The sequence below is a fragment of the Chanodichthys erythropterus genome, chromosome 5 (genome assembly GCF_024489055.1).
Source record: "Chanodichthys erythropterus isolate Z2021 chromosome 5, ASM2448905v1, whole genome shotgun sequence".
NCBI lineage: Eukaryota > Metazoa > Chordata > Actinopteri > Cypriniformes > Xenocyprididae > Chanodichthys > Chanodichthys erythropterus.
In genome coordinates this window covers 2,784,849-2,810,834 of record NC_090225.1, presented here as the reverse complement: position 1 = coordinate 2,810,834, position 25,986 = coordinate 2,784,849, and the positions used below count along the sequence as shown (strand labels likewise).

General features: G+C 36.2%; 1 protein-coding gene across 5 annotated transcripts in view; it reads left to right on the top strand.

Annotated features, from left to right (window-relative positions):
• The window catches only part of arid4b (AT-rich interaction domain 4B), a 93,904-nt gene that overhangs the window by 27,141 nt on the left and 40,777 nt on the right, over positions 1 to 25,986 (top strand). For all 5 annotated transcript variants that reach the window (XM_067385650.1, XM_067385648.1, XM_067385651.1 and 2 more), the window contains 4 exons: positions 11,033 to 11,143; positions 19,271 to 19,336; positions 20,886 to 20,976; positions 25,314 to 25,393. In XM_067385650.1, the coding sequence (XP_067241751.1) occupies positions 11,033 to 11,143; positions 19,271 to 19,336; positions 20,886 to 20,976; positions 25,314 to 25,393 (348 nt within the window). The remainder of the gene's footprint in view (positions 1 to 11,032; positions 11,144 to 19,270; positions 19,337 to 20,885; positions 20,977 to 25,313; positions 25,394 to 25,986) is intronic.

The window sequence follows — 25,986 nt, the reverse complement described above, 5'->3', positions numbered from 1 at the left end:
TGGGAGATCCAGTGAGAAAAGCGTTTGAATTTGCCTCAGTATTAATAACATCGCTGCGAGATCTGGTGAGAAGCATTCAAATCTGCTGTATAATTCTGTTTAAATCCATGTCGGAACAGACAATGCTGACGGACGAACAAGTTATAGAAGGCATTTCAGTCCACAAATCACCAACATTCACCATGGATTTAATATATAAACGATAACTGTAACCATGGTATTGTGGCAGAAATAGTCAAATGTTTTCAAATTCTGCCATGTAAATAGCGAATCCATCATGGTGCAAGCACACCTGGCTTTTAAAGGGAATGGGAGATGAGAGACTAATTGGTTTATTGCACGTTACACCCAAAACACACCCATGACTCCATTAAGAGACTTAGTACAACTGTTTTGGACCATGTGCCTGGCGCGCGGATAATTTTTTCCATCGTTAAACTTCGGACACCCTAAGTGCACTGCGCCATGCTCTTCAGAACATGCGCTTAGATCATTAAAATAGGGCCCTTGGCTTCAAACAAACACTTTTATTTAAAATGAAAAAGACATGAAAAACCAATATAACCAGTAGATGGCGGCAGAGGAGCACTTATTGGCTTTCTAGCCTTTTTCACTCCCTAAAAATCAAATCAATTTTTGTCAGAAATAGTCACATTTTGTGCCAAGTAAGTATCAAGTAGGAAAAGACACACAATCTCATGAAAAACAAAAACTTTTAAAACAAAATTGCATCATTATGTGCTACCAAATCAGGTGCTGGTGCCACCATCTGTAGAACTTAGAGCTCTCAAATGTTAGTCTGGAGCCCTGTATATATGCTTTCAATCTCTCAAAGTTCAAGTGCATTCACTATATGCTGCTTTTCAATTGTTTTCAAATGTAAACATGCACTAGACCAGGGGTTCCCAAACTTTTTTGTTACCCTTGTTAAAATATTGCAGGAATAGGCAATCCAATAATTACAATTGTCCTCATTTTCTTACCATCATGTCATTCCAAATGCTGTTTTTGAAGAAACTCTGTTAAAGGGGTCATATCATGAAAATCTGACTTTTTCCCGTGTTTAAGTGCTATAATCGGGTTCCTGGTGCATCTACCAACCCAGAAAATGTGAAAAAGGACAACCCAGTAACTTTGTTTTGCTAAGCCTTTCTCTGCAAGCATGTGAAAAAAAAAAAAAGAGCTACTCAGATTTTGTTCCCCTTGTGACATAGGGGATCTTATTAAAATATTACCGCCCCTTAATCTGCATGTTTCCACCAACGGCGCCACCCTTTTGTTTTCGTCCAGTTGCATTCTAAAATTTGTAACTTCTTCTTGAGTCTCTCCATCAGTGAACAATGTAAGGCTGAACATCGTTACTGACAATCCTCATTTTGGCTGCGTGAGATTCTCCAGCTTTGTTGTTGTTGAGCAGCCAAACTATCCATTTATGTTCATGTTCCGATAATAGGCTGTAAACTGAAAGCCTATGCAACACTCATGAACTCAGCAGACTATAATTTCCATAGAAGATTCCACACGGATTTGGATGCTCAACTCCATGAATTTTATCTGCACGCCTCACTAAAGGGGATTCAAAGGATTTTTGAAAGTTAAACTGTTGAAATAAACTCTTCTTGAGGTTGAGGGTTGCTCTGATCACGCATGAGCTGAAAACACCTTAAGGGCTCTGAATATATGAAGCCAAAAGCTGAAGTAATAAGCATGTTGCTCAAGGCCCCCTGACCTTCAGATCTTGCACATCTCCAGTTGGTCACCATCTGTGTCCGAATTTGCTGAAATGCGCTTTTAAGGCTGAGCATCTCTCTTCATCCTTTATTAAGAACAAAAAATAAAAAAATTAAATCAAACGCTCCTGGTCTGACACTTAAAGTTAAATTTTTCCTATTTTAAATTATTAAATTGTCATGTACTAGTTTATTAGTATACTGAGACAACTGTACCAGTTGTAGACTGAACACTGCAAAAAATTGTGTAGAAATAAACTTGAATTTAACTCGAAATTTTAAAGTAGAAAGACATGTAAAACATACACTAATTATCTTTGTTTTATCCGCAAAACATGTTTTTTACAGTTTGAAATGAAATATTAATGTACTTTTAGTTCTATAATAGTAGTACTAGTTTGCTTTATACATAGTATGCATTATGCAAAGTATCATTAAAGTAGCTTCATTGTTTAAAAATGGAAAGTCATGTTGAACACATTGCATTGTGGGATGCACTATTGCGCTCAGTGTGCTCAGGTTGCACATTTTGGCACTTGTCAGAAGGTCATCTGGGTATTTCATGCATATAGATAATTCACATTCTGTGCACAGTATTGAAATGACACACTTCATCTTCAAATGTAGGAGGAATTCCTGTTCTCAGTGTTTCGTTGTTGTTTTGTGTCAGTATCTCTTGCTTCATTGGACAGTGATGGCATCTGTAGAGCTGCACGTTGCCGCTGACTGTTGTTTCTCTGGACCGCGTGAGGACTGATGGCAGTCATCTAAGAGCAGATTGTCAGGGCTGTTTGTGTGATGTTAATGAACATCTGTGCCGTGTCTGCTGATGCCCCGTCAGGCTGAGAGCCACAGGATGGGGCAGCGGAGCAGAGCAGGCTGGGTACTTCACTCTTTGGCAGCGCCACTGTTTCTTCTGGAGACTGAGAGAGTTTGTGACCATCTAGCTGGGAACCTTGACAGAAGTGAAATGTGACACATGTTAGGGAAATTGTGTGTGTAACTTAATATCAGCTGTTTTATGCATGTTTGCTGAAAAATAATTTAAAAAATATTCCATTTTACAGAAGAAAATTGTTTGTAAATGGGCAAAAGGGCTAAATCTCCCAACTTTTTTTGTTAGTACACAGAACTAAGTGACTTTCATGCCACTTTCATGTCCTCAATTGTGAATTTTTAGTGCTTCCCACAGGTTTGAAATATAATTGCGGTGGTAGCCGGGTGAAAAATCCTCCTATTACCCACGGCACAAAAATGGTCTGCTACATGTGACAAACAAATAATGTTTTTATCATTATTTATTTTATTTTTTATTTAATTTTAATTACATAGTATACTATTACATTTAATTACTAATATTATGCATTATTATGCATTGTAAATTATGCATAATTACAGCATTTAAATGGTTCTCTTTTTCCTATGTTTTCTTTGCTGTCATTAATTATCTCTCTTAGTGAATGGGACACAGATTTTACTAGTAAAATTTATATAATAAATTATATGTGTCAAATAATGTTCTTAGTCTTTTCTTCCTGTGGGGGAGACTACAATAATTTACTATGAATTAAATGGAAATCAAATTAAATACAATTTACTGTGTAACCAAAATACCAATAATGCCCAAAAGAAAAAGAAAAAACTTAGCGTGTGACTTTTAATTATAAACAAGCCTGAAATACACCGGGACTCTTATTTTGAAATGTATGTTCTATTGCAGGCTGATCCTTCAGATTCTTACAACCGTATAAAATGTTTTATATAAAGGCCGCGAAGTAGACATTGTAATAATGCATCAACTTAAGTTCATGAGCAATCGCTTGGCATAAATCTGCGCTTTTCATTGATTGAGAATCACTTTGAAGCAGTTTTGCGTGAGCTTGTAGAACACGCAACAGCGCCCCCTTGTGACTTTGCAAGATGCAGCACGTTTGAATGTTAGCGGCAGTAACAGTTCTGACGCACACATAACGAGCAGGTACAAAATGACTAGTTAATCGATTGCGGATGGTTTCATTATCTTGGGCGCAGAGTTTCCGCTAGAAAAAATGGTGCCGGTCAAAGTGACCGGCAGAGGTTTCGTTTTCCGGACATTTTGATGATATGCCGGTCAAATATCGCCTCTTAATTAGTCAAGTTTAGGAAAACTGAAAGCAGTTTATGTAACTTAAAAAATGACATAATCGCGCCGTATATGCAACATGTTTATTAGCCTAATTTTCAAATAGACGAAAAAAAAACAAAAAAACATCAACGTCCGATTGGCGTCAATCAACCAATTGTTTTTTACTATGGTTTCACATTTCATAGTTTAACAAACCAACCCCCCTTCCCCACATAAAATATCTGACTATTGTTTTTACTCAAGCAAACTTAATTATAAACTCAGTATGTCTCATTTAGCTGGTAACATTTAAATTGGCCACCGTGTGAAATGACTCCTTGTCAAATGAACTTGAACAAACAAATGACTAGGCCAATAACATTGTCTCGCGTCATTTTTGGCTACTTTTTACACTTTTTTGCAGTGCTGAATTGTGCAGCTGCCGACTTAAAATCAAAACTTTCCAGTGTCTCTCCACAATTTACAATGTGCATAAGCCGCGTAACCTTGTTCTCCGCAAGGCGACTTCGCTGCTTCATCTTAATCCGATTCTGCAGCGAGAACCCCCTCTCTGCAGGAATAATCGAGACAGGGATTACACAGGCTATCTTGGCGAGCTTGGTCCACTCTGGATACATTTAGTTGAAATCACATATGAGGACTTCGCAGGCTGTGGAGAAATGCAATCCTCCATAGCCACGGAGCGCTGTCATGACAGCGAGGGCATCACTTCGCAGGCTTACGGTATCGATAAGAGGAGCGGTGTCCGCAGACTCAAGGCTTGTAAAATGGCAAATAATCCTTCTGATCGCTGGTTCTGCATATTCTTGGAGAGCTATAAGATAATATAATAGGTGAGAACGATTTATTTGAAATGCAACATGCATGTTGTTTAAAAACTTTCAAACGGTCGATTCAGATTGTGTTAGGGGGGCGGGGCCGGGATTATTAGGCAGTTTTAATCTGACAATTTGACCGGAGAGATTTAATTTTGTCGGACATTAAATTTTTTTCCTGGCCAATGTCCAGTAATTACCGGACAACGGAAACCCTGCTTGGGTGGATATAAAAGTATAAGAGGAATACTAAATATATAATAAAAGCAAAAATGTGTCTCCAATATACTTGGGCGGCCGTTATTATATGTGGGCGGCCCGCCCAAGTAAAGTCTATGTGTGGGAAGCACTGATTTTACTACTGAAAACCATACTAAAATACTATTCATTCCAACATTGCTACTGGATCTATAACAAACATATAGGCCTAGCGATCAGTGTAGAAAGAGCCCAAAATTAATGATTCTTTTGAGTCATTCACTTCTGTTTAGTGAATCTAAAACACTTGAATCAGTCAGAACAGTTACTGAATTATTCTTAGTCAGATCCATTTCCAATATTTATGCCATTCAGTTCCATTTATTGCACAAATTTGTTAATTTTAGTACCAAACACCATACTAAAAGAGTAAAATACTCAACTGAACACTGCTACTGAATCTGTAAAATGAAGCGTATAGTGATCAGTGTAGACCGAACCCCAAATGAATGATTTGTTTGGTTCTTTTTAATGAATCAAAAACACTTGAATCACTCAGAACAGCCACTGAATTATTTTGACTGATTGTTATTCTTTTCGCCATCCAAATGAACCAAAAACTGTTACTGTGTTATGTTGTATTTAAATCTTATGTCACTAACATCAGTGTCTTTACTTGCTTGTTGTTATATTTCATTCATAAATTGTGAATTTTGTTATCTACAAATGTCACGTCACATTTGTTGTTTTTGTATTATATAGTTTGGTGTAATTTATATAATCAAAAGATACGTTGTACATTCATGTCTGTGAAAACTCATTAAAAGTTTAATATTTTGGCATCCACATATTTCTTCCACAAAAGGGAAAGAATCACTAATGGAAATGTAAAAAAAAAAAAAACGTGCAATTCCCATCTCTATTCATAATTCTGGTCCATATTTTGCTCAGTCACTTTTGGCTTTTGGAGAAGTGCTAAAAGTTTGCATATTTCATTGAGCTTCTTGGTCACAGGGCTAATATTTGTAAAGTTAAAGAGTGCCTGAGAGCTCTGGCTCAGATGAGTTTGATGGTGCTCATGGGCCGATAGTACGACAGGGTTTCTTCCCCAAAGAGATCCTGCCAGACCGTTGATGTTCCCCATGAATGCTCGGCTCCTGGATGGACATGACTCGAGAATTGATTATAGCAGAAAGGACTCAAGCCGCCACAAAGTGAGTGTGACTTATAGATGGATCCACACCAGAGTTCAGCAGTGTGTTAAAGCCTTAAGAATGGCCAAATGACAAGTCATTATGTTTTTAAAACATTGCTGACCAATCTTACCTTTACAGCTGTTGGGCCAATAATATCAAAGATTTGTTCTCATCTAATGCCATTTTGAATATGCAAATGAAGAATTGGGATTGAGAAAGTCTGCCAGCAGGTCATTAACTCACATTTAACTGGGTGAATCTCATTAAAGGGGACCTAATATGCCCCTTTCACAAGATGTAATATAAGTCTCTGGTGTTTCCAGAATGTGTCTGTGAAGTTTCAGCTCAAAATACCCCACATATCATTTATTATAGCTTGTCATATTTGCCCGTATTTGGGTGTGAGCAAAAACATGCCATTTTTTTTTTGCATGTGTGTCCCTTTAAATGCAAATGAGCTGCTGCTCCCGCCCCCTTTCCAGAAGAGGGCAGAGCTTTAACAGCTCAACAACAACAAAGCTGGAGAATCTCACGCAGCCAAAATGAGGAAAGTGTTCAGCCTTACATTGTTCAAACCGGAGCCGACACTGATGGAGAGGACTTTTAGAATGGTTTTAAACTGAATTTTACAGAAATTATACAGAAATATGGTGAAATGCTATCATTGGGGCCCTTATAATGTGTACTGATGCTGTTCATTTACATATTGATTAAGTTCTTTGTATAGTGCCAATGATTACTAAGCCACAGTTCTGTTTGTTGTAATCGGTATTCAATGAAGCTTCTCTTGTTTAAGTCGACAGTGGTAAGACTGTGAATCAGACCTCTCCATTACACTTTTCTTTGCCCAATTTTATGTTGAGGAAAACTTTTGGTCCCACTTTATATTAAGTGGCCTTAACTACTATGTACTTACATCAAAAAATAAGTACAGTGTACTTATTGGGTTCATATTGAATTGCAAAACACTTTTGCTGCTATTGAGGTGGGATACAGGTAAGGTTAGGGAAAGCTTTGGTGGTATGGGTAGGTTTAAGGGTAGGGGTAAGGTGTAAGGGATGGGTCAACAGTGTAATTATAAATGTAATTACAGAAATTAATTACAGATGTAATCACATGCAGGTGTTTTTAAAATATAAGTACAATGTAAAAACATGTATGTACACAATAAGTGCATTGTATCGAATGATTAATTTAAATGTAAGTACATAGTAGTTAAGGCCACTTAATATAAAGTGGGACCAAACCTGACTAGAATTGAAGAGCTTGACCAATATCCATTTTGGTTTTCCTTTCTTTTCTTCTATGTCCATTCCAGAGCATTTATTGCAGCAACGTTTGACTAAGTGTTCTTACATCTGTTAAACAGCACAAAACACATGCTTTCCTGTACTTCATCATAATGTTCATCATGTGATCATCAGAAACATCAGCTCTTTTGTGGTTGGCTGTTGGTTAAGGCACTTGTCATCTGGCAGTCGGTGGTTTGTTTAAGCTGGGAATTTAAATGTAGCAGCTGTGTTTAATTTACTGGCGCTTTAGAGCTGTATGATGGGGTTTTCTGTTTCGGTGTTCACTTTCTCTGCTGAAGGTTAATGCAACAGTTGCACAAAAAGACATTTTGTCGCAGTTATGAAAATCAAAGTTCAGGGAGTCACAATGCGATTGCAAAATAATTCTCAGTGCATCTCTGTTTTTCAACAATGATTTGATAAACCAATTAGCAACACTTCACAATAAGGTCCTAGTTAACATTAGTTAACATTAGTTATTAATGCATTAAAGGGTTAGTTCACCCAAAAATGTTAATTATGTCATTAATTACTCACCTTCATGGCTTTCCACACCCGTAAGACCTTCGTTAATCTTCAGAACACAAATTTTTGTTGAAATCCGAGAGGTATATAAGGCAATTAATGCATGGCAGGTCTAAAATAAACACTTACAATAGGCTTACCATAGTGAATCAGGGTAAGACAAAAACATGTTTTGGAAGTAAAGTTAGTAAATGTCGACATTAACATTAATACATACTCATCATCATTAATAAATACTTAAAAAATATTTTTCATTGTTAGTTCATGTTAACTAATATAGTTAAAGGTGCCATCGAATGAAAAATTGAATTTACCTTGGCATAGTTAAATAACAAGATTTCAGTACATGGAAATGACATACAGTGAGTCTCAAACACCATTGTTTCCTCCTTCTTATATAAATCTCATTTGTTTAAAAGACCTCTGAACAACAGGCGAATCTCAACATAACACAGACTGTTACGTAACAGTCGGGATCATTAATATGTACGCCCCCAATATTTGCATATGCCAGCTCATTTTCAAGGCATTAGACAAGGGCAGCCAGTATTAACGTCTGGATCTGTGCACAGCTGAATCATCAGACTAGGTAAGCAAGCAAGAACAATAGCGAAAAATGGCAGATGGAGCAATAATAACTGACATGATCCATGATATCATGATATTTTTAGTGATATTTGTGAATGTTTTGTTAGCATGTTTGCTAATGTACTGTTAAATGAGGTTAAAGTTACCATCGTTTTTTACTGTATTCATGGAGACAAGAGCCGTCGCTATTTTCATTTTTTAAACACTTGCAGTCTGTATAATTCATAAACACAACTTCATTCTTTATAAATCTCTCCAACAGTGTGTAATGTTAGCTTTAGCCCGTTAGCTGCAGCTTAGCTACTATCAAACTCATTCAGAATCAAATGTAAACATCCAAATAAATACTATACTCACATGATCCGACGCATGCATGCAGTATGCATGACGAACATCCTGTAAAGATCCATTTGAGGGTTATATTAGCTGTGTAAACTTTGTTTATGCACTGTATTATAGTCGACAGCTCAGGGGGGGTGGGGAGCGCGAGATTTAAAGGGGCTGCAGCCTGAATTGGCGCATAGTTAATGATGCCCCAAAATAGGCAGTTAAAAAAATTAATTAAAAAAACTCTATGGGGTATTTTGAGCTGAAACTTCACAGACACATTCAGGAGACACCTTAGATTTATATTACATCTTGTAAAAATATGTTCGATGGCACCTTTTAAGTAATGGAACCTTGTAAAACTTGAAATTGAACGTGTTGCCAACCTATTATTGAGGGGTTAATGGGAAACCTGCACTACGGTAAAATAAAATGCACTCACATTTGCTGAAATTTAAAATAATACACTTTAAAAATAGAAGAAAAAAAAGAGGTTTAGTGTAGATCATTCAGATGAATATTCCTGTGTTTGTCCACAGTGAAGGTTTTTTGACTCTTTGGTTAAAAATTTAATCTAGGCTCTGAAGAAAAGCCCAGATTTTGAGGGATCAACTGGCTGTTGTTTGCAGAAACCAATCATCCCAAAGTCCTGATCGCTGATGCTTCAGGATATGAGGAAACCTGGACTGAAAAGTTTGACCTGCTTGTTTAAGCTATGAAGTTGTCATGTTCTTGTGGGTGTCTGGATGTCTAATGACACAATCAGTAGCCTTGGGAACCTTGTCTCTGTGTTCGTTAAGATGTTATGTGAGTGGGTGGGTGGGTCGGTTATCTCTCGGCCGGTTCACTGGTAAAGCACAGACTCTTCAAACAAGAGAGAGGGGTCATCGGGGTCAGGTACACAGAGCCAGGCCACCTACACATGCTATTCCTGCTCTTACTGTCATCTTAAGATAAATAAAAAATGTAGTGTAATGTATGTTCAGAGCTGTCAGTGCAGTATATGTAAAGTGCAATTATACTTTAATCACAGATTATGAGAGAGATAAAGCCATAACTGGAGCATTAATGGTGTGTTCACATGGAGATGAATGCTTCTGCATTATTAACATGGTCTTCAATTATTTTCCTCAGTACAACAGAATATATGTGGCCTTAACCTCATGGTACAATCTGTGAGATGGTTCAGTGTAACTTACTCAGGTAAATGAAATTAATTAAAGGTGATTTGGTGATTCAAATGGATGTCAAAATCTGCTATAAAAATGTCTTCTATATGTTTGTTTTTTGTTTTACTTTCTGAATGTTTGCCTAAACACCTGAATGCATCATATACAACTTTTAATTTTAATAATGTATTAGATAATGTTGAAATTAACATTAACTATGATTAATATGCTTAAGGTCATGTTAACTAATGTAGTTAACTTATGTTTACAAATGTAACCTATTAATGTAATATTAAAGCGGTCATGAACTGCATTTTATTAGTTTATAATGTTTCCTGGGATGCACTTATAATGTTAGTATGCATTTACATCAAAAAATTTTAAATTCATGACCCCTTTAAATTGTTTATAAATTAAATGTGTGTGTGTGTGTGTTTGTGTTCAAAAATATTGTAAAAACCTAGTATCATTTTTATGAATTCTTTCCATAGCTGTAATCAGATAGCTTTGATCGTTTTTAGATAACTTGACTATAATTCTCTCATCGTGATGCATTTTAATGCCAAACAGTTTCCATATTCAGACATTGTTACGCCCTCAGAACTTGCTTAAAGCTTAATTTTCCTTACTTGTCTCAGTTTACCAGTTGTAGTCGTTTGTTGCCTAGAAGCATTTTAATTTAAAAGAGGTTTACAGCAGCATACATTATCATGTTTGGTATCCAACACGCATTGTTCTATTATGTAAAGTGAATGGAGTCATGCACCTGTTTTTTGCTTTTTCACTTTGTTGGCTGGTACAAAGGGTGGACTTAATTTCAAAGAATGCTTTCTACCTGTCTTAAATGATTGCATAATACTTTCATTTTTAACAGGTTGTTAATAATGTTCTCTAGTGTTAAAGTATGTTTACGGGCTGTTTGATTCATGAAGGGTTAGTAAATCCATAAAATGTGAATGGAAAAGTGCCTGACAAAAAACGACTTTTTCCTCCCTTACACCACCAAAAACTTTACTATTAGTTAACAATGAAATTAACTTGTGTTTTATGTGTTTTTTGTTGTTCAGACACTGGAGGAGCCCCCTTACCTGACCGTTGGTACTGACGTGAGTGCCAAATACAGAGGGGCGTTCTGTGAAGCCAAGATCAAGACCGCCAAGAGACTCGTCAAGGCAAAGGTGAGCCACTGAATTTGAAATGCATGGATAATCATTGATTAAAAAATACTATTTAAATCATAATACATTTAAATCTGCATTCTGAGCCAGAGAGAGCCGTTGTCATGTATAGATATGAAACAGCTTCACAAACAGTTTTTTTTAAAATACACAATATCATTATTTCTGTGTTGTAATCATTCAAATGATCACAGAAGTACTGGGATAAACTTTTATAGTTCAGATATAAACACTGATGTCTACCATAGCGAATCACCTTTTGAAAGTAATTTTTGATGCTTCAAATATAGACTGTATCAATTACATTTTTATACCAGTAGGTGGCGACAATTGAGTGTTGTATTTGTAAAATGAATTTTTAATGATTCATTCAAATTAATTAAACGTTTTTAAATAGATTGCAGCAATTTAGTAAACCTTTAGTAAATTACATGTTATTTAGTTTATTTGTCTATTCAGAATCATCTATAAATCTCTATAAAATCTTGATTCTCAATTGATCCAAAATCGTGTAGATCTAGTGTTTAGTCAATTTGAGAACGTCTAAAGTACAATGAATCAAAAGTTTTCATATCCAAGATGGTCTATGATGGTGTACACTACCATTCAAAAGTTTAATTCAGTTTTTAATGTTTTCGAAAGAAGCCTCTTCTTCTGCTCACAAAAAAATGCAGTAAAAATTAAGAAATATTTTTACAATTTAAAATAACTGTTTTCTATGTGAATATAGTAAAGTGTAATTTATTCCTGTGATCAAAGCTGAATTTTCAGCATCATTACTCCAGTCAGTGTCACATGATCCTTCAGAAATCATTCTAATATGCTGATTTGCAAGAAACATTTCTGATTATCATCAATGTTGAAAAAGTATATCTGGTCAAACCACCAAGAATTAATCAAGCCTCATTTTGGTGCATTTTTGAGTCGTTCTTATTGTTGTGAAATGTTTTGAAGTTGTAAAGCAAATTGAGTTTACATTGCTGTCACTTCCGAGGGCTCGTCCTCATTCCTAATGAAATATTCTGGTCCTTTTTCTCCTTTCTCTCATCAGACTTTCTCTTTCTGTCTCGTCTCGTCTCTCCCCTCATGTTTTTCTCCTGATGGCTCTCTGATGTTTTACAATTCCTCTCTCATAGCACTGAAATGTGATTAGCTGCTCCTCACAAACCAGAAACCTTGTTCAAGGTTGTAATCATATTCCTGCTGCCGTTGTACTACTGATGACATCATTGTGTCTGCCTCTCTTTCTCTCCCTGGGCTTTTCACAGCAGTGTCTGTTTGGTCTGTCTTTCTCTCTCTCTTTCTCGAATGGTGTTTTTATGCATTAGTCAAAGAACAGCCTTTACATTCAGAGAAATAGGAGCAGGGCATTAGATCTCATTGGGTGAACAGTGACAGATGTAATATGTTATCTGATTTATATACGCTTCCTGATGTGTATATTATAGTTATCTTGGTTCTGTGATTAAGGCGTCTTTTGGTTTCTGCAGTGTTCTCGTGTCTCTGCAGTCTTATTCACTGATCATGTGCATGTGTTTTTATGTCTTGCAGACTTAAACATTTGTTTTTTTGTCTTCCTGTAGCTCAAAAACAGTAGTGCATGGCACTAGCAACATCACATGCATGAACTGACAAAATACATACCTTGATTTATATTAAGTCTCTTTAGATAAAAGCATCTGCCAAATGCAAAAATAATGTGATGTTTTAAACATTGATGTTTTACAAATAAATATAAATAAATAAATATCTCATCACAATAACTTTATTTAGCTGTATGACCATAAGGTTTTAATTATTAATTTTAAATTAGTATTATTATTGTTATTTTATTATATTTAGATTTTATTATTATTATTATTATTATTATTATTATTATTATTATTAATAATGACAATAATAATTGTTTATGTTTTATTTTCAAGTTTAATTGATTAAGTCTAAGGATTATTCACTATCTCTTTCAAAAAGCATAAATAATATATAAAACAATAATTATGACATTTACATATCGGTTATCAGAGATGTAAACTTAAATAATCAGTATCAGTACTGATCATAAAAAAAACATTTTTCTTATTAATTTTTGCAAACTGTCATTTTTACGTTTAGTAATGCTTGTGATGCACTCTTCTTCAAAGATGCAAAAATAGTTTTGCTGTAATAGTGTATATAATATAATATAATATAATATAATATAATATAATATAATATAATATAATATAATATAATATAATATAATATAATTAGTGGTATAATTCTTGCTTCAGGTGCAAGAAGTCCCGGACTCAAATCCCGGACGAGCCCCCAATTATGTTACAGTCCCTGATGTAAATGTCTAGGAGTCAGGAGAGACACATAACATAATAGATGGACAACAGCTTAAGTATTCCAAATAAATTATTCATTTCAACACAAATTACTCACAAAATGTAACAAAATTGAGAGACGAGAAGCCCAGCAACAAAGGGAAAAAAATAACTCCATTAATAAAGTCAAGCTGGGACTCCCCACTAGGGATGGGTACCGAAACCCGGTATTAAATTGACCCCAGGGCTAAATTTTGAAAGACCGGTGTATCGATATGCTCTGACGTTAACGGTTCTGCTATCGGTACTGGAGAAATTATGAAGAAAATACACGTGCATTTATTATTGCTATATAGACATTATCTTGTAGATTCTATCTCGCCAGAGTCGCTAGCTGTTTCTATATGCAATAATATTAGGACATTTGTCTAATGATGCATTTTTGCTTTCGCAAGAAGAGAGATCGCGCTCACGCAGAGGAGCTACAGCGGGCGTAGCCGCTCACATGAAAGCCCTGTTTAATGGTGACGATTGAGGAGAGAACTAAAAAACTAAACGTCTGCATACACTTTAGGCCTGTGCTTTGATATTAAGCTAATTTTATTTTTGATTTTGATGTTGGCTTTCAAGGATCATCAGAAAGAAGATATCTGAGGTAAAACTATGCCGCGTTTCGTCTAGCACACCTTCATTCTCTTCACATCTGCGCCCGTTCGTTCCTCCCTAAACTCAAACTTAACGTAAGAATCAGCACAGTCGGTGATTGTTGTAAAATGCAGTCTTTACTGTTGCTAAATTGCAGTAAATGTTTGAAAATTATCAACGTTTAAAACGTTGAAAACACAATAATCTGCGCAAGAGACTCTGTTCCTCAGGCTGAATTGCAGCGCGCACTTCAAAACGGATCTCAAATAGACAAACAAATTACACGTTGGGCTTCAGGTGCACGTCCAAAAGATCAAATACACACAATAGTATGTTAAAATGACCGGATTGAAGTGTGTTTAGCTACTTAAACGCAGTTTATATCGTAAGTGTACATGAACAGCTGGGAGAAAATCCGATGTGTGTTAATATCTATTGTCTTAAATTGACAGCAGTCATCTTCTGACAATTATGCCATCAGTGTTAATTAAACAACAAAATGCAAAGTGAAAATCACTCACAGCACTTCTTCTGAATATAGTTAGCTTTAATAAGATTTAATCTATTAATTTATACTGTGAAAACCATGCAGTGTTATTTTAAATTTGGTTACTTTACTTAAATTTCTTTTATAGGCCAGGCCTATATTACTTACATGAACACAAGAACAAATGAAAGCACTTTATTTCATTTTGTTTTATTGTATTTGGCAGTTTATTTCTTTGTTCATGTTCTTACTGTATTTTATATAAAACACCAAACATGCCAGACACTATATAATATAAAGCAAAATTAATTCAGCTCTCTATATATATATATATATATATATATATATATATATATATATATATATATATAATATAACAAAAAGTACCGATAAGAATACCGTTAGAGTACCGGATCGATAAGCAGTATCGGTAAGAGTAGTAATACCGTTAAATCCTTAACGATACCCATCCCTACTCCCCACTTCAAACTAAAATTACAAATTAAGGTGAAAAATAAAAACATGGCAATGTGGCTGTGAAGAAGGCTGTGGCTTGCATAGTGTATATATATATATATAGAGAGAGAGAGAGAGAGAGATAATATACAGCTATGGAAAAAATTAAGAGACCACTTAACATTGATTTCTGAACTTGGAGTGGTCTCTTAATTTATTCTATATATATATATATATATATATATATATATATATATATATATATATATATATATATATATATATATATATATATATATATATATATATATATATATATATATTATATAATTTAGTTGATGTTTAAAGTAAGTTCACTTGTTTTCTGTCTGCGGACTGCTCCATGTGTTTTGACAGTGAGTGTAATTAAAGGTTTTGGCTGCGTGACTTGATGCGTAGCGATCAGAGCTCCATCAGACGTGACTGTGGCGAGATGCTGAAGTGTGAGACTTATTATCTCCTGTGACAACGAGACATGCACGCACACGTCTCACTGATGATAGTCACTGGTGGTCACAACACAGCTGGAGTAGTATACGTGTAACCATAAAACAGTCATGCCAGTGTGAGAATTAATGGAGTTAATCCACTATTGACTTTCTCCTATTGTTTATTAGTATGCTTATGTATATTATACAATAAATACATTTAAATTTTGCCAATATTTATTTATTTACTTATACAACAGTTCTGGTTCTCGAATCTGATTGGCAGAGAGCTGTGCTATATTCTCCCAGTACCGTTTCACCGTTTGTATTGCTCCGCGTGCAGCGACTGTCATGGCGGTCGAGCAAATCCACCATATTTTTTTTAAAAAGTGCCACTGCTGTTGTCATAAAATGTAGTTTTAAGAGTTTTTTAGTCAAGAAAGTAGTTATTTAGAACTTAAATATGTAACATAGCACCTATTTTACTATTTGTTTTGATGCAAAATTGCAAATGCAAGCTCCAGGCCATCAGCGGCCGTTCAGTGCTCACGTACCCACCGAGAACAGCTTCATCTCGGCCAGTCTTTCGGGTATTTGCCGCTGGCTCTTGTGTAGATGGTGGTTAAAAATATAATTCATTTGGGGTATATCAAACAGGCAATCTTTGGTCTTATTAATCTATTACTTGTTCCAGAGCAAAACAATTTGGGTTAAGGGGAAAAGTAAGATTCATAACTTTATATTTAGGCTATGTTTAACTTAATATGCTAGAGCATTGACTGAATTGTTTGCTTGTATTTTATATTTATTTGATTGTTTGTCTTTTATAATGGCTATTAGGGCTGTAACGATATGCGATATGAAATCGAAATCGCGATACGCAGGTCCACGAACCTGTATCGCGATGTGAGAAGGCAGAATCGCGACACACCCCTTCCAACTCCCAGAGTTATCCTTCCTGTCCAGATCCAATGCTACCACATTTTTAAATTACTATAAGTATTAGGGGTGTAACGATTTATCGTAGATGGTGTGTCTCAATCAGCTCTCTAGTTCAGTAAGTGTTTCGGGCACACATTGAATCTTGCAAGCAGGTTTAAACGTTTCTCATGTCAGTCTCTTGCTGGTCGCGTGAGAAAAGTCGCGTCTTTCTTTCACCGCAGTGCACAGCAACAGCTGTGCTCACAGAAAAACAAAAGACGCTTGCGATGCTTTGCTTTAAGAAGTTCTGTGGGGCCATTCACATATTGCGTCTTTTCCGCGTGCAAGTCAGTTATTATTTTCAAATGTAGCCGCGCGGCAGGCGCGCTCATAATGGGATCAACGCGGTATTGACGCGCATGCAATTCTCAATTTCTCAGAATGCCGCAAGCGCACCGCAGGTCATGTGACAAGAATCAACCGATCAGCTATGGCCTTTCCGTAACAAAACATCAAAAGCTCAGCCGAACAGCTGATCATAGCTGTACATGGTGGTTTTTATATCTTATCTCCATCAATATATCTTGTAGTAAAACTAATGCAAGGGCTAGAAATCATTTATCCTTTGCAGAAACATCCTCTGATCCTCTTGGAGAGCCCAGTTCGACCGACACGCCACGGGAGCGCAAGCGCTTCGGAAAGGAGGAGAAGCGGTGCGGCCGCGCCTTCCACGCGTTTTTAGACGCGATATGTGAACGGCCCCTATTCAGAATTCTAAGTTCATGTCAAATTTAAAAAAAACATTTTAGTGACAGACAGCCCTATTCAACTGTTAATTTGAATACAGAAGGTTTTTAGTAAAATTTTATATTTATTTATTTTATTGAAATGTGATCTTGTGTGTACAACAAGGACAATTATTGAAATTTGTTAATGTTTTTTTTTAATAAATCTTGAATTTCAGTTTCATTTTGTTCAAAATATTGTGATACGTATCGTATCGTGAACTCCGTATCGAGATACGTATTGTATCATGACCTGTGCGTATCGTTACACCCCTAATGGCTATTGTTGTTAATTTAAATATTGCTGTTCAATAAAAATTATTTTCATATAAATAATATGCCGTATTTGGTATTGAAAAGAGGGTTTTTGAAGGCACTCTGTTGTTCTTATTTGCTTAAAGGTGCCCTAGAACTTTTTTTTAAAAAAAATGTAATGTCTAAGGTGTCCCCTGAATGTGTCTGAAGTTTCAGCTCAAAATACCCCATTGTTTTTTTTTTGTTTTTTTTTTATATATATACATTTTTTAACTGCCTAATTTTGGGGCATCATTATAAATGAGCCGATTCAGGGCTACTGGCCCTTTAATTCTCGTGCTCCACGCCCACGGAGCTCGCGCTTGCCTTGAACAGTGCATAAACAAAGTTTACACAGCTAATATAACCCTCAAATGGATCTTTACAAAGTGATCGTCATGCATGTGGCATGCATGCGTCGGAATATGTGAGTATTGTATACTAATTATATTGTTTACATTTGATTCTGAATGAATTTGATGCTGTGCTCCGTGGCTAACGGTTAATGCTACACTGTTGGAGAGATGACTAAATGTAAATGTAAATGTTATAAAGAATGAAGTTGTGTTTATGAATTATACAGACTGCAAGTGTTTAAAAATGAAAATAGTGACGGCTCTTGTCTCCGTGAATACAGTAAGAAACGATGGTAACTTTAACCACATTTAACAGTACATTAGCAACATGCTAACAAAACATTTAGAAAGTCAGTTATTATCGCTCCATCTGCCATTTTTCGCTATTGTTCTTGCTTGCTTACCTAGTCTGATGATTCAGCTGTGCACAGATCCAGACGTTAATACTGGCTGCCCTTGTCTAATGCCTTGAACATGAGCTGGCGTATGCAAATATTGGGGCGTACACCACGACTGTTACGTAACAATCAGTGTTATGTTGAGATTCGCCTGTTCTTCGGAGGTCTTTTAAACAAATGAGATTTATATAAGAAGGAGGAAACAATGGGGATTGAGACTCACTGTATGTCATTTACATGTACTGAACTCTTGTTATTTGACTATGCAGAGATAAATTCAATTTTTCATTCTTAGGCACCTTTAAACACTTAAGCCGTCGAACTGTTATATAAACGCAATATCACACTTATGGCTGTATATCAGCATGCTGAGATAACCTACGGCCGAATCACTACCGTGCTGATATACAGCCATAATTCACGGCTACGTGTGTGATATTGCTCATATATATTTATGCAATTCGACAGATGTTTTTATGCACAATGAATTACATTATATTCAAGCTCAGTTCATGCATTTCCTGGGAATCGAAGCGGTCACCTTGGCGTCACTCGGAAATGCATTATTTATGTTTAGTCACAAAACTTTTGTTGGACTGTATTGTTGAATTTTTTCAAGTCATAATCCTTTTATTCAAATTAAACATCCTGTGGTCCATTTAATTCAAATTTCAGCATGTGAAATGAAAAGGAGAAATCGTGATTCTTATGCATGCCGTCTTGCAGTGTTGTGGGTGTTTGTGGAAATATGACATCTTGTTCCTCCATTTTTATCCCATCCTCTCACACAGCATGTTTTATCCGCCCCACTTTCAGTATAATTATCTTCTGTTCTGTGACACTCAATGATTCGGTTACACAGTACGTTTGGTTTGATATCAACACAGGGACGTTCGGGTCTCTCTGGTGAGGATCTGGCTTCCTGATATGAGCGATCAATGCTTCTTGGCCTTTAGGGAAAGCCCTTCCGTGTTTACTATCCTCACTGACTGTGTGTGGCTCTTTCCAGGTCACCTTCAAACCCGACGCGTCCACTGCGGAGGTGCACGATGAACACATCAGAGGACTTCTGAAGGTAAGAGCGAATCTGCCTCCTTCAGCACAAATACAGGCCATGTTTCGTAACGTCCTGGGCTTTATGAGGATGTGTCTGTCCACGCTGAAAGCGAAAATCCTGCGTGATGCAACAAAATCAAAGCCATTTAGAATATATTTCAGTTTAATCATTTTGATATCAAATATCAAAGAGTCTGCTCTTTACATACAATGAAAATAGTCAGTGATCACATCTGTCAAGCTCCCAAAATGCATCATAATGACACACTGATATGGACACAGTGTTAAAACTGTCTGGAGTTCATGTTTCATGTTCATGTCATCCACACAATCCTCTAATTCATATTTATATTGCATTCAAATCTTTGTTTGTTTTTCCTTTTCTTTTCTTTTTTTTATGCTCAATCATTTGTTTAAAAATCTCCTGGCAAACCAGCCATTGCATCTGTAGCTGTGATTATGAATATGGCCGTAATTATTCTCCGCCGGCTGCCATCAGCTCATCAGAAAACATCTCGCTTATGTCTGGCAGAAGTGTTTGCTTTGAGCACTTAGTAATTCTTTTTCAGAGAGAATAAATGACAAACACGAGCAGCAGTCTTAACAGCTTAAACACGAACATGATGGGCTGGAATAGGTGAAAACCACTGAGGACGAGAATGGATTGATGCCCAGACTAGCTAAACTCTCAGAGCTGGTTATTAATTGGTTATTTACAGGTCAAATTCATTACACTTAAAGTACACTAGCAATAACATGCCCCCTAAAATGGCGTACTATGTCCCCCACCCCACCCCCCATGTGTCAGTTAATATATTTTTTTGAGACAGAATCTCAGAAAAACCATGTTCACATTTTGGAAAATGGAAGACATTAAGTTTAATTTGCATTAAAATACGATAAATTGCTTTGTAATTCTCATTGGTTATTATTCAGTTCTTGTTATTGAGTGTTTTCATTAATTATAATGCAAATATTTTAAAATACAATAAAATTGTGCAATTTTCTTTTGTCAGTTTTAATTTTTTTTTTTTGATTCAGCATAAATGCAGTACAACAGACACTACCAATTATTATAATTATTATATAATAATATAATATTTTTTTGCATTACAGTAATGATAATGAATTTAATTTGTCCTGAAAATGTCACAAAAAATATCATCTTAAAATAGCCTTCATGGATTTTAATTTCTCATTGCCATTATTATTTTTATTTATTTATTTATTTATTTATTTTGGTGACATCTTGTTGGCATGTTCTTGATAGGTTTTGTGAAATTTGCCCCTTTTTGAATATGTTAATCATTCAGAAACATCTGATACCATAATTTTACCATGGTAATTTATTGTAAAGGTAACATTCCTACCTCACAGAACATGATAAACCCTCACAGGCGTTTATCCATGAGTAATGACAGTGATTATGGGAAAAAGCAATAAATTCCGGTTGCTTATCTCCAGCTTCAGTCTTTTAACACCCTGTGGACGGGCAAATCCAATTCCAGTGAGTGGTGCAACACAGTGAAACCCTGTGAATGAGTGTTTGTGTTTTCTCTGGGTGTTAGGTGGGCGCTGTGGTTGAAGCCAGGAACCAAGATGGGATCTACCAGGAGGCCATCATCAACAAACTCACTGACGCTAGTTTGTACACCGTTGGTAAGTCGATTACATTTCTTCTCTTCCTATACTGCAGTTTAGTGCTGCACATCCTTTCAAATAGTTGGCTATATACCTCAGACAGAGATGGAAATGCTGCTTTTGTCCTTGTTTTATGGTTTGCTTTAGTTTATAGCAAAAGTTTAAATTGTCAAAGTTGAAACTGTGGCTTCATAAATGGTCAGACACTTGCATGTGTCATTAAATTTTACCAAAATCAAACTCAAATAGAGTTACGGGGTTTTTGACCAGTGAATGTCAGAGATTAGTTGTGTCCTTCATTAGAGCAGCCACATCTGAGGCAGTAAGTGCATTGCATTATATTTTCGTCAACTTTCAGGTTATAAAGTTTACTGTAGCTATGTGGCCGCTCAGTTTTTTCTGTCATTTGGTCATAATCCATTATAATGTCAAGTCAAGTCAAATTTATTTATATAGCGCTTTTACAATTGGTAATTGTTCAAAGCAGCTTTACATATTAGAAGCACAGAAAAAGGGAAGTGGTTAAAAATAAGCTGTACAACCAAGCGTGGTAATATGTAACATATACAAGATGGTGCTACATTAAGCCAATGTCGGCTGACTCCCAGGGGTGGAAAAAAACCCCTAGGAGAAAAACCCAGCGTGCTAGCACTGGGAAAAAAGTCCTAGGAGGGAAAAAACCCCTTGGAAGATATATATAATATATGTAAATGGATATGGAGATCAAAATCTGAATTATACATTTTTATTATAGAGATTAAAAATAGATTATATATAAATATGTAAGCGGATACGGGGATTAAAAATCTGAATTATAGATGCAGCCAGAACTGGGTCTGTAGGCCCATTGTCTCCTGAGCAGGTCCAGACACAGGTTCTCCATCTGATCTGGATACGGCCTGGATCCAGCACCCGGCAGACCTCAGGATAAGCAGAGAGACAGATATTAGCGGACATGCCATTCTTATTCTGATGTACAGGTATATCTAGTGTTATAGGAAATGTTCTCGGTTCCGGCCGACCTAAATATTGCAGCGTTTTGCAAGAGCAAAGAGATGTGTTTTTAGTCTAGATTTAAACTGACAGAGTGTGTCTGCTTCCCGAACAATGCTAGGAAGATTGTTCCAGAGTTTAGGTGCTAATGTCATTATAAATGATAAAGAGCTTCGCACAGGCTATTTAAAGGGGACCTATTATGCCCCTTTTCACAAAATATAAGTCCCTAAAATGTGTCTGTGAAGTTTCAGCTCAAAATCCCCCACAGATCATTTATTATAGCTTGTCAAATTTGCCCCTATTTGGGTGTGAGCAAAAACACGCCGTTTTTGTGTGTGTCTCTTTAAATGCAAATGAGCTGCTGCTCCCCACCCCCTTTCCAAAAGAGGGTGGAGCTTTAACAGCTCAACAACAACAAAGCTGGAGAATCTCACGCAGCCAAAATGAGGAAAGTGTTCAGCCTTACATTGTTCAAACCGGAGTCGACATTGATGGAGAGGACTCAGGAAGAAGTTACAACTTTTAGACGTTTCTGAATGGTTAGTGGATAAATTGATGTAGTTGCTGTGGAGTTGATTCAACTCATCCACTAGCATGTTCATCTTTTGTGCAAAACCCATATGGATGCCCACTATACATAGTGTACCTGTTTGCCAAACAGTCATACACACCAGGCTAACATTTATGATTGCTATCAAATACTGTTGAATGCTCATATATTTTTTCCAAAATTGCTCAGACAGAAACACTCCTTTTTTTAGCAGTCGATCTTGTCAGGGTCAACTTTCAGGCCATCAAAGCTAATGAGGCTCTAAATAGTGTTCAGTGCTCGTTAGGGATGTAACGATGCATCTGGAACCGGTAAAAATCGATTAAAATATGTGACGATTCAAGTCGGTTGAGATGCTAAATGAATCGCGATACATTTGGGGGCGGGGGGTTATATGAATGTATAGCTGAGGAGAACTGACTGTGTTCAGAAAAGTTTAGATGGTATTTTCTTTTCATCTTACTTCCATACAATGGCTTTTAAAATATTTTGAGCGCACAGCACTGTTTGTTTAGAGCGGTAACCATGGAAGCGCTGTATTGCCGCTGTTCCATAAGCGCCACCTGCTGTCAGACAGTGAATTTGCGTTCTCATGCAGCCCTTCTGCTCTTATGAAGTTTTATGTAGCATAATTTCACAAAGCTAAAGTCTGAACATTCTGTTTTTGCTTCAGATGTTAAAAATTATACAATCTAATTTAAATTAAAAACTCAAACAGCATCTTTGTTGAGATTGTGATTAAAATGCAGTGGTGGCCTCTAATTTTAAATGGCTACAGATAGTTCAGCCTGTAATAGAGCAAATAAACGTCTTGTTCATGTACTCATATGAAGAGATTTCTTTTATTTGTATTATTTATTTATTTATTTGATTTAGGATTTGTTTTAAAATTTCAATTTAGTTGTTATAAAGATATTTCAATTTCACAAAGAAATATACAGCATTTTGTCTGAGAAATAATAAAAAGACACTTTCTCATTTAAATCTCATTTTGTTAAAAAAAATCGTGAGAAAATGGAATCGTGAAACCAGTATCGTGAATCGTGAGTTGAGTGAATCGTTAAATCCCTAGTGCTCGTCTGTGCAGCCAATGACAGAACAGTTAGCATGCTTTGCTTGAACTTTTGCCATGGCGTTTGAACTGGTACACCGTTGTTGCTTGCGAAAACAAAATGGCATCGCCTTGGGTGGAAACGTGCAGATTAAGGGGTGCTAATATTATAATAAGATCCCCTTTCTACGTCACAAGGTGAGTGAAATCTGAGCGGCTCATGTTTTCACATGCTTGCAGAGAAAGGCTTGCCCAAAGAAAGTTACTGGATTGTCGTTTTTCATGTGTTCTGGGTTGGTAGATGCACAGGACCCGATTATAGCTCATGGAAAAAGTCAGATTTTCATGATACGTCCCCTTTAAGACAGTGGAGTTGGCTATTACTTGATGCTACAAAAAGACACTCTTCATATATATATATATATATATATATATATATATATATATATATATATATATATATATATATATATAATATATATAACTTCATACAACCAGTTCTTTATTTACCATTGCATTGCAAACAAGCAGAGATGTAATAGAAATAGGAGGAGTTTTGAGGTTTGACTGGCCGTTTGAGGATCCAATGGAGTTACAAGGTTTAGTCAGTAGCTCTCTTTAGTGCTCTTCATTTGTTAAATATTTGCAAAACCCACAGAAAGACATAAAGAGTGATATTTCTGTACCAGTGACAATTGAATTGTTTAGCTTTTTTCTTGCATGTTGGTGAGAAGCAGCGCAGGTTTTTGTCACTTACCGCATCATCTATGAGATGAGTCTCTAACAAAAACATGAAATATGATTTATTTCTCATTTTGATGGTTTAATGCGAACTTAGTCGACATATGTGTTGCCACATGGAGAGAAAAACTTGATGCGTCTTAGATAAAGTTCTGATGGTAAATTTTGCAGAAGACCTGTGAGTCACAGCAGATGTTTTCTCCAGCAGATGGTTTGTGTGTCTCTAATTTAACACTGTTGTTCTTTCAATTTAATTTTAACCATATTGTACTACATGTTGCGGCTCCTAATGAAGTTTCAAGCCAACTGGTGATTTATTGAAGTTTTGAGGTTTTGTTCTCATTTGGTGTTCATAACACATGATGTGGACTCACTTCGCCAGATCCTCTAGCCGTTTATACAAAGGCGGCACAGAGACTGACCTGTTATGCTTTTTTACATCTTCATCTGTCTTTAATGTGTAATGTTGCTGTTTGAGCATTAAAAAAGGTCTCCAAAGTCCCTCCAGCAGGAGTTCTTCTCTATATCAGTGTCAGTGTCAGTGTTTCTGAACTCCCTGAAACGCCTCCATTGTAGTCTTGAGTTTTCTTCCTGGAACAAACATGTCACAATATTCCTCATTTTAATAATATATATGCAGAATAAAGGGGCGGGGCCTGAGTTAGTTGCATTAGTTAGTAGTGTGTTGAAACTGACGTTTATGGTAAGGGGCGGGGCATTTCCCCAAACACACTCAAAGCGCTCGACCAATCACAACACACTGTTCCAGCTGACCAATCAGAGCACATTGTGCTTTTCAGAAAGAGGGGCTTTATAGAAACAGGAACTAAACAGAGCGTTACTGACAGACTGGGAAGAGAGGAGCTGCAACAATGGAGAATATGAGGAAAATAATCAACATTCAAGCATGAAAACCTGTTCTAGTAGAGCCAAAAACAGAGGGCATAATGGGTCCTCTTTAAAACAGTTCTAAGTGTGTGTGTCTGAACTCGTCTCTTTATCTCTCTCTCTGTGCAGTGTTTGATGACGGTGATGAGAAGACCCTCAGGCGCTCATCTCTCTGCCTGAAAGGAGCGCGCCACTTTGCTGAGAGTGAGGCAAGTCCTCTTTCTCCTTTTGAATTGGTTTAAATGACTGGTAAAGTCCTTTACGTCATGACACTCGCTGCCTTTCGCATCACATCCTGTTGTGGACATTGTAATTTTATAAATGAATTTGCTTTTGTTGTAATTTAAGGGGTAATTCTACTGACTTTCATATGCTCAGATGAAGTGTTTTGAAAGAGAACTTGAGAACATGTTGAAAAAAACTATGAATTGATTATAAATTAAAACAATATTCCATTGAAAACGTGTTTTGTTTGAAACATTCTGATTAAAAAAAAATCTTCATAAAGTGCCAGTTTTTCATTGCAAAACAAGTCATAAAATTAACTCCTGTGTAAAAATCATGATTTTAGACATAATGGGTACATGAAAATCTTCTGCATAGTAGAAATGATCCAGAACTGTGTCGAGTCTGAGGGGTTTAATTCCCAGGTGATTATTAGAAACTGTGTCACGTCTCTGTGTTTGCTAGTAAATGATTTCAAACAGACATTTTCTATGTGAAAGCAAACATTTCTAGGGACAAAAGTGAGTTTACATGTCATTGTCTTCCAGAATGTCATCTCATCTGCAGTCACTTTTGT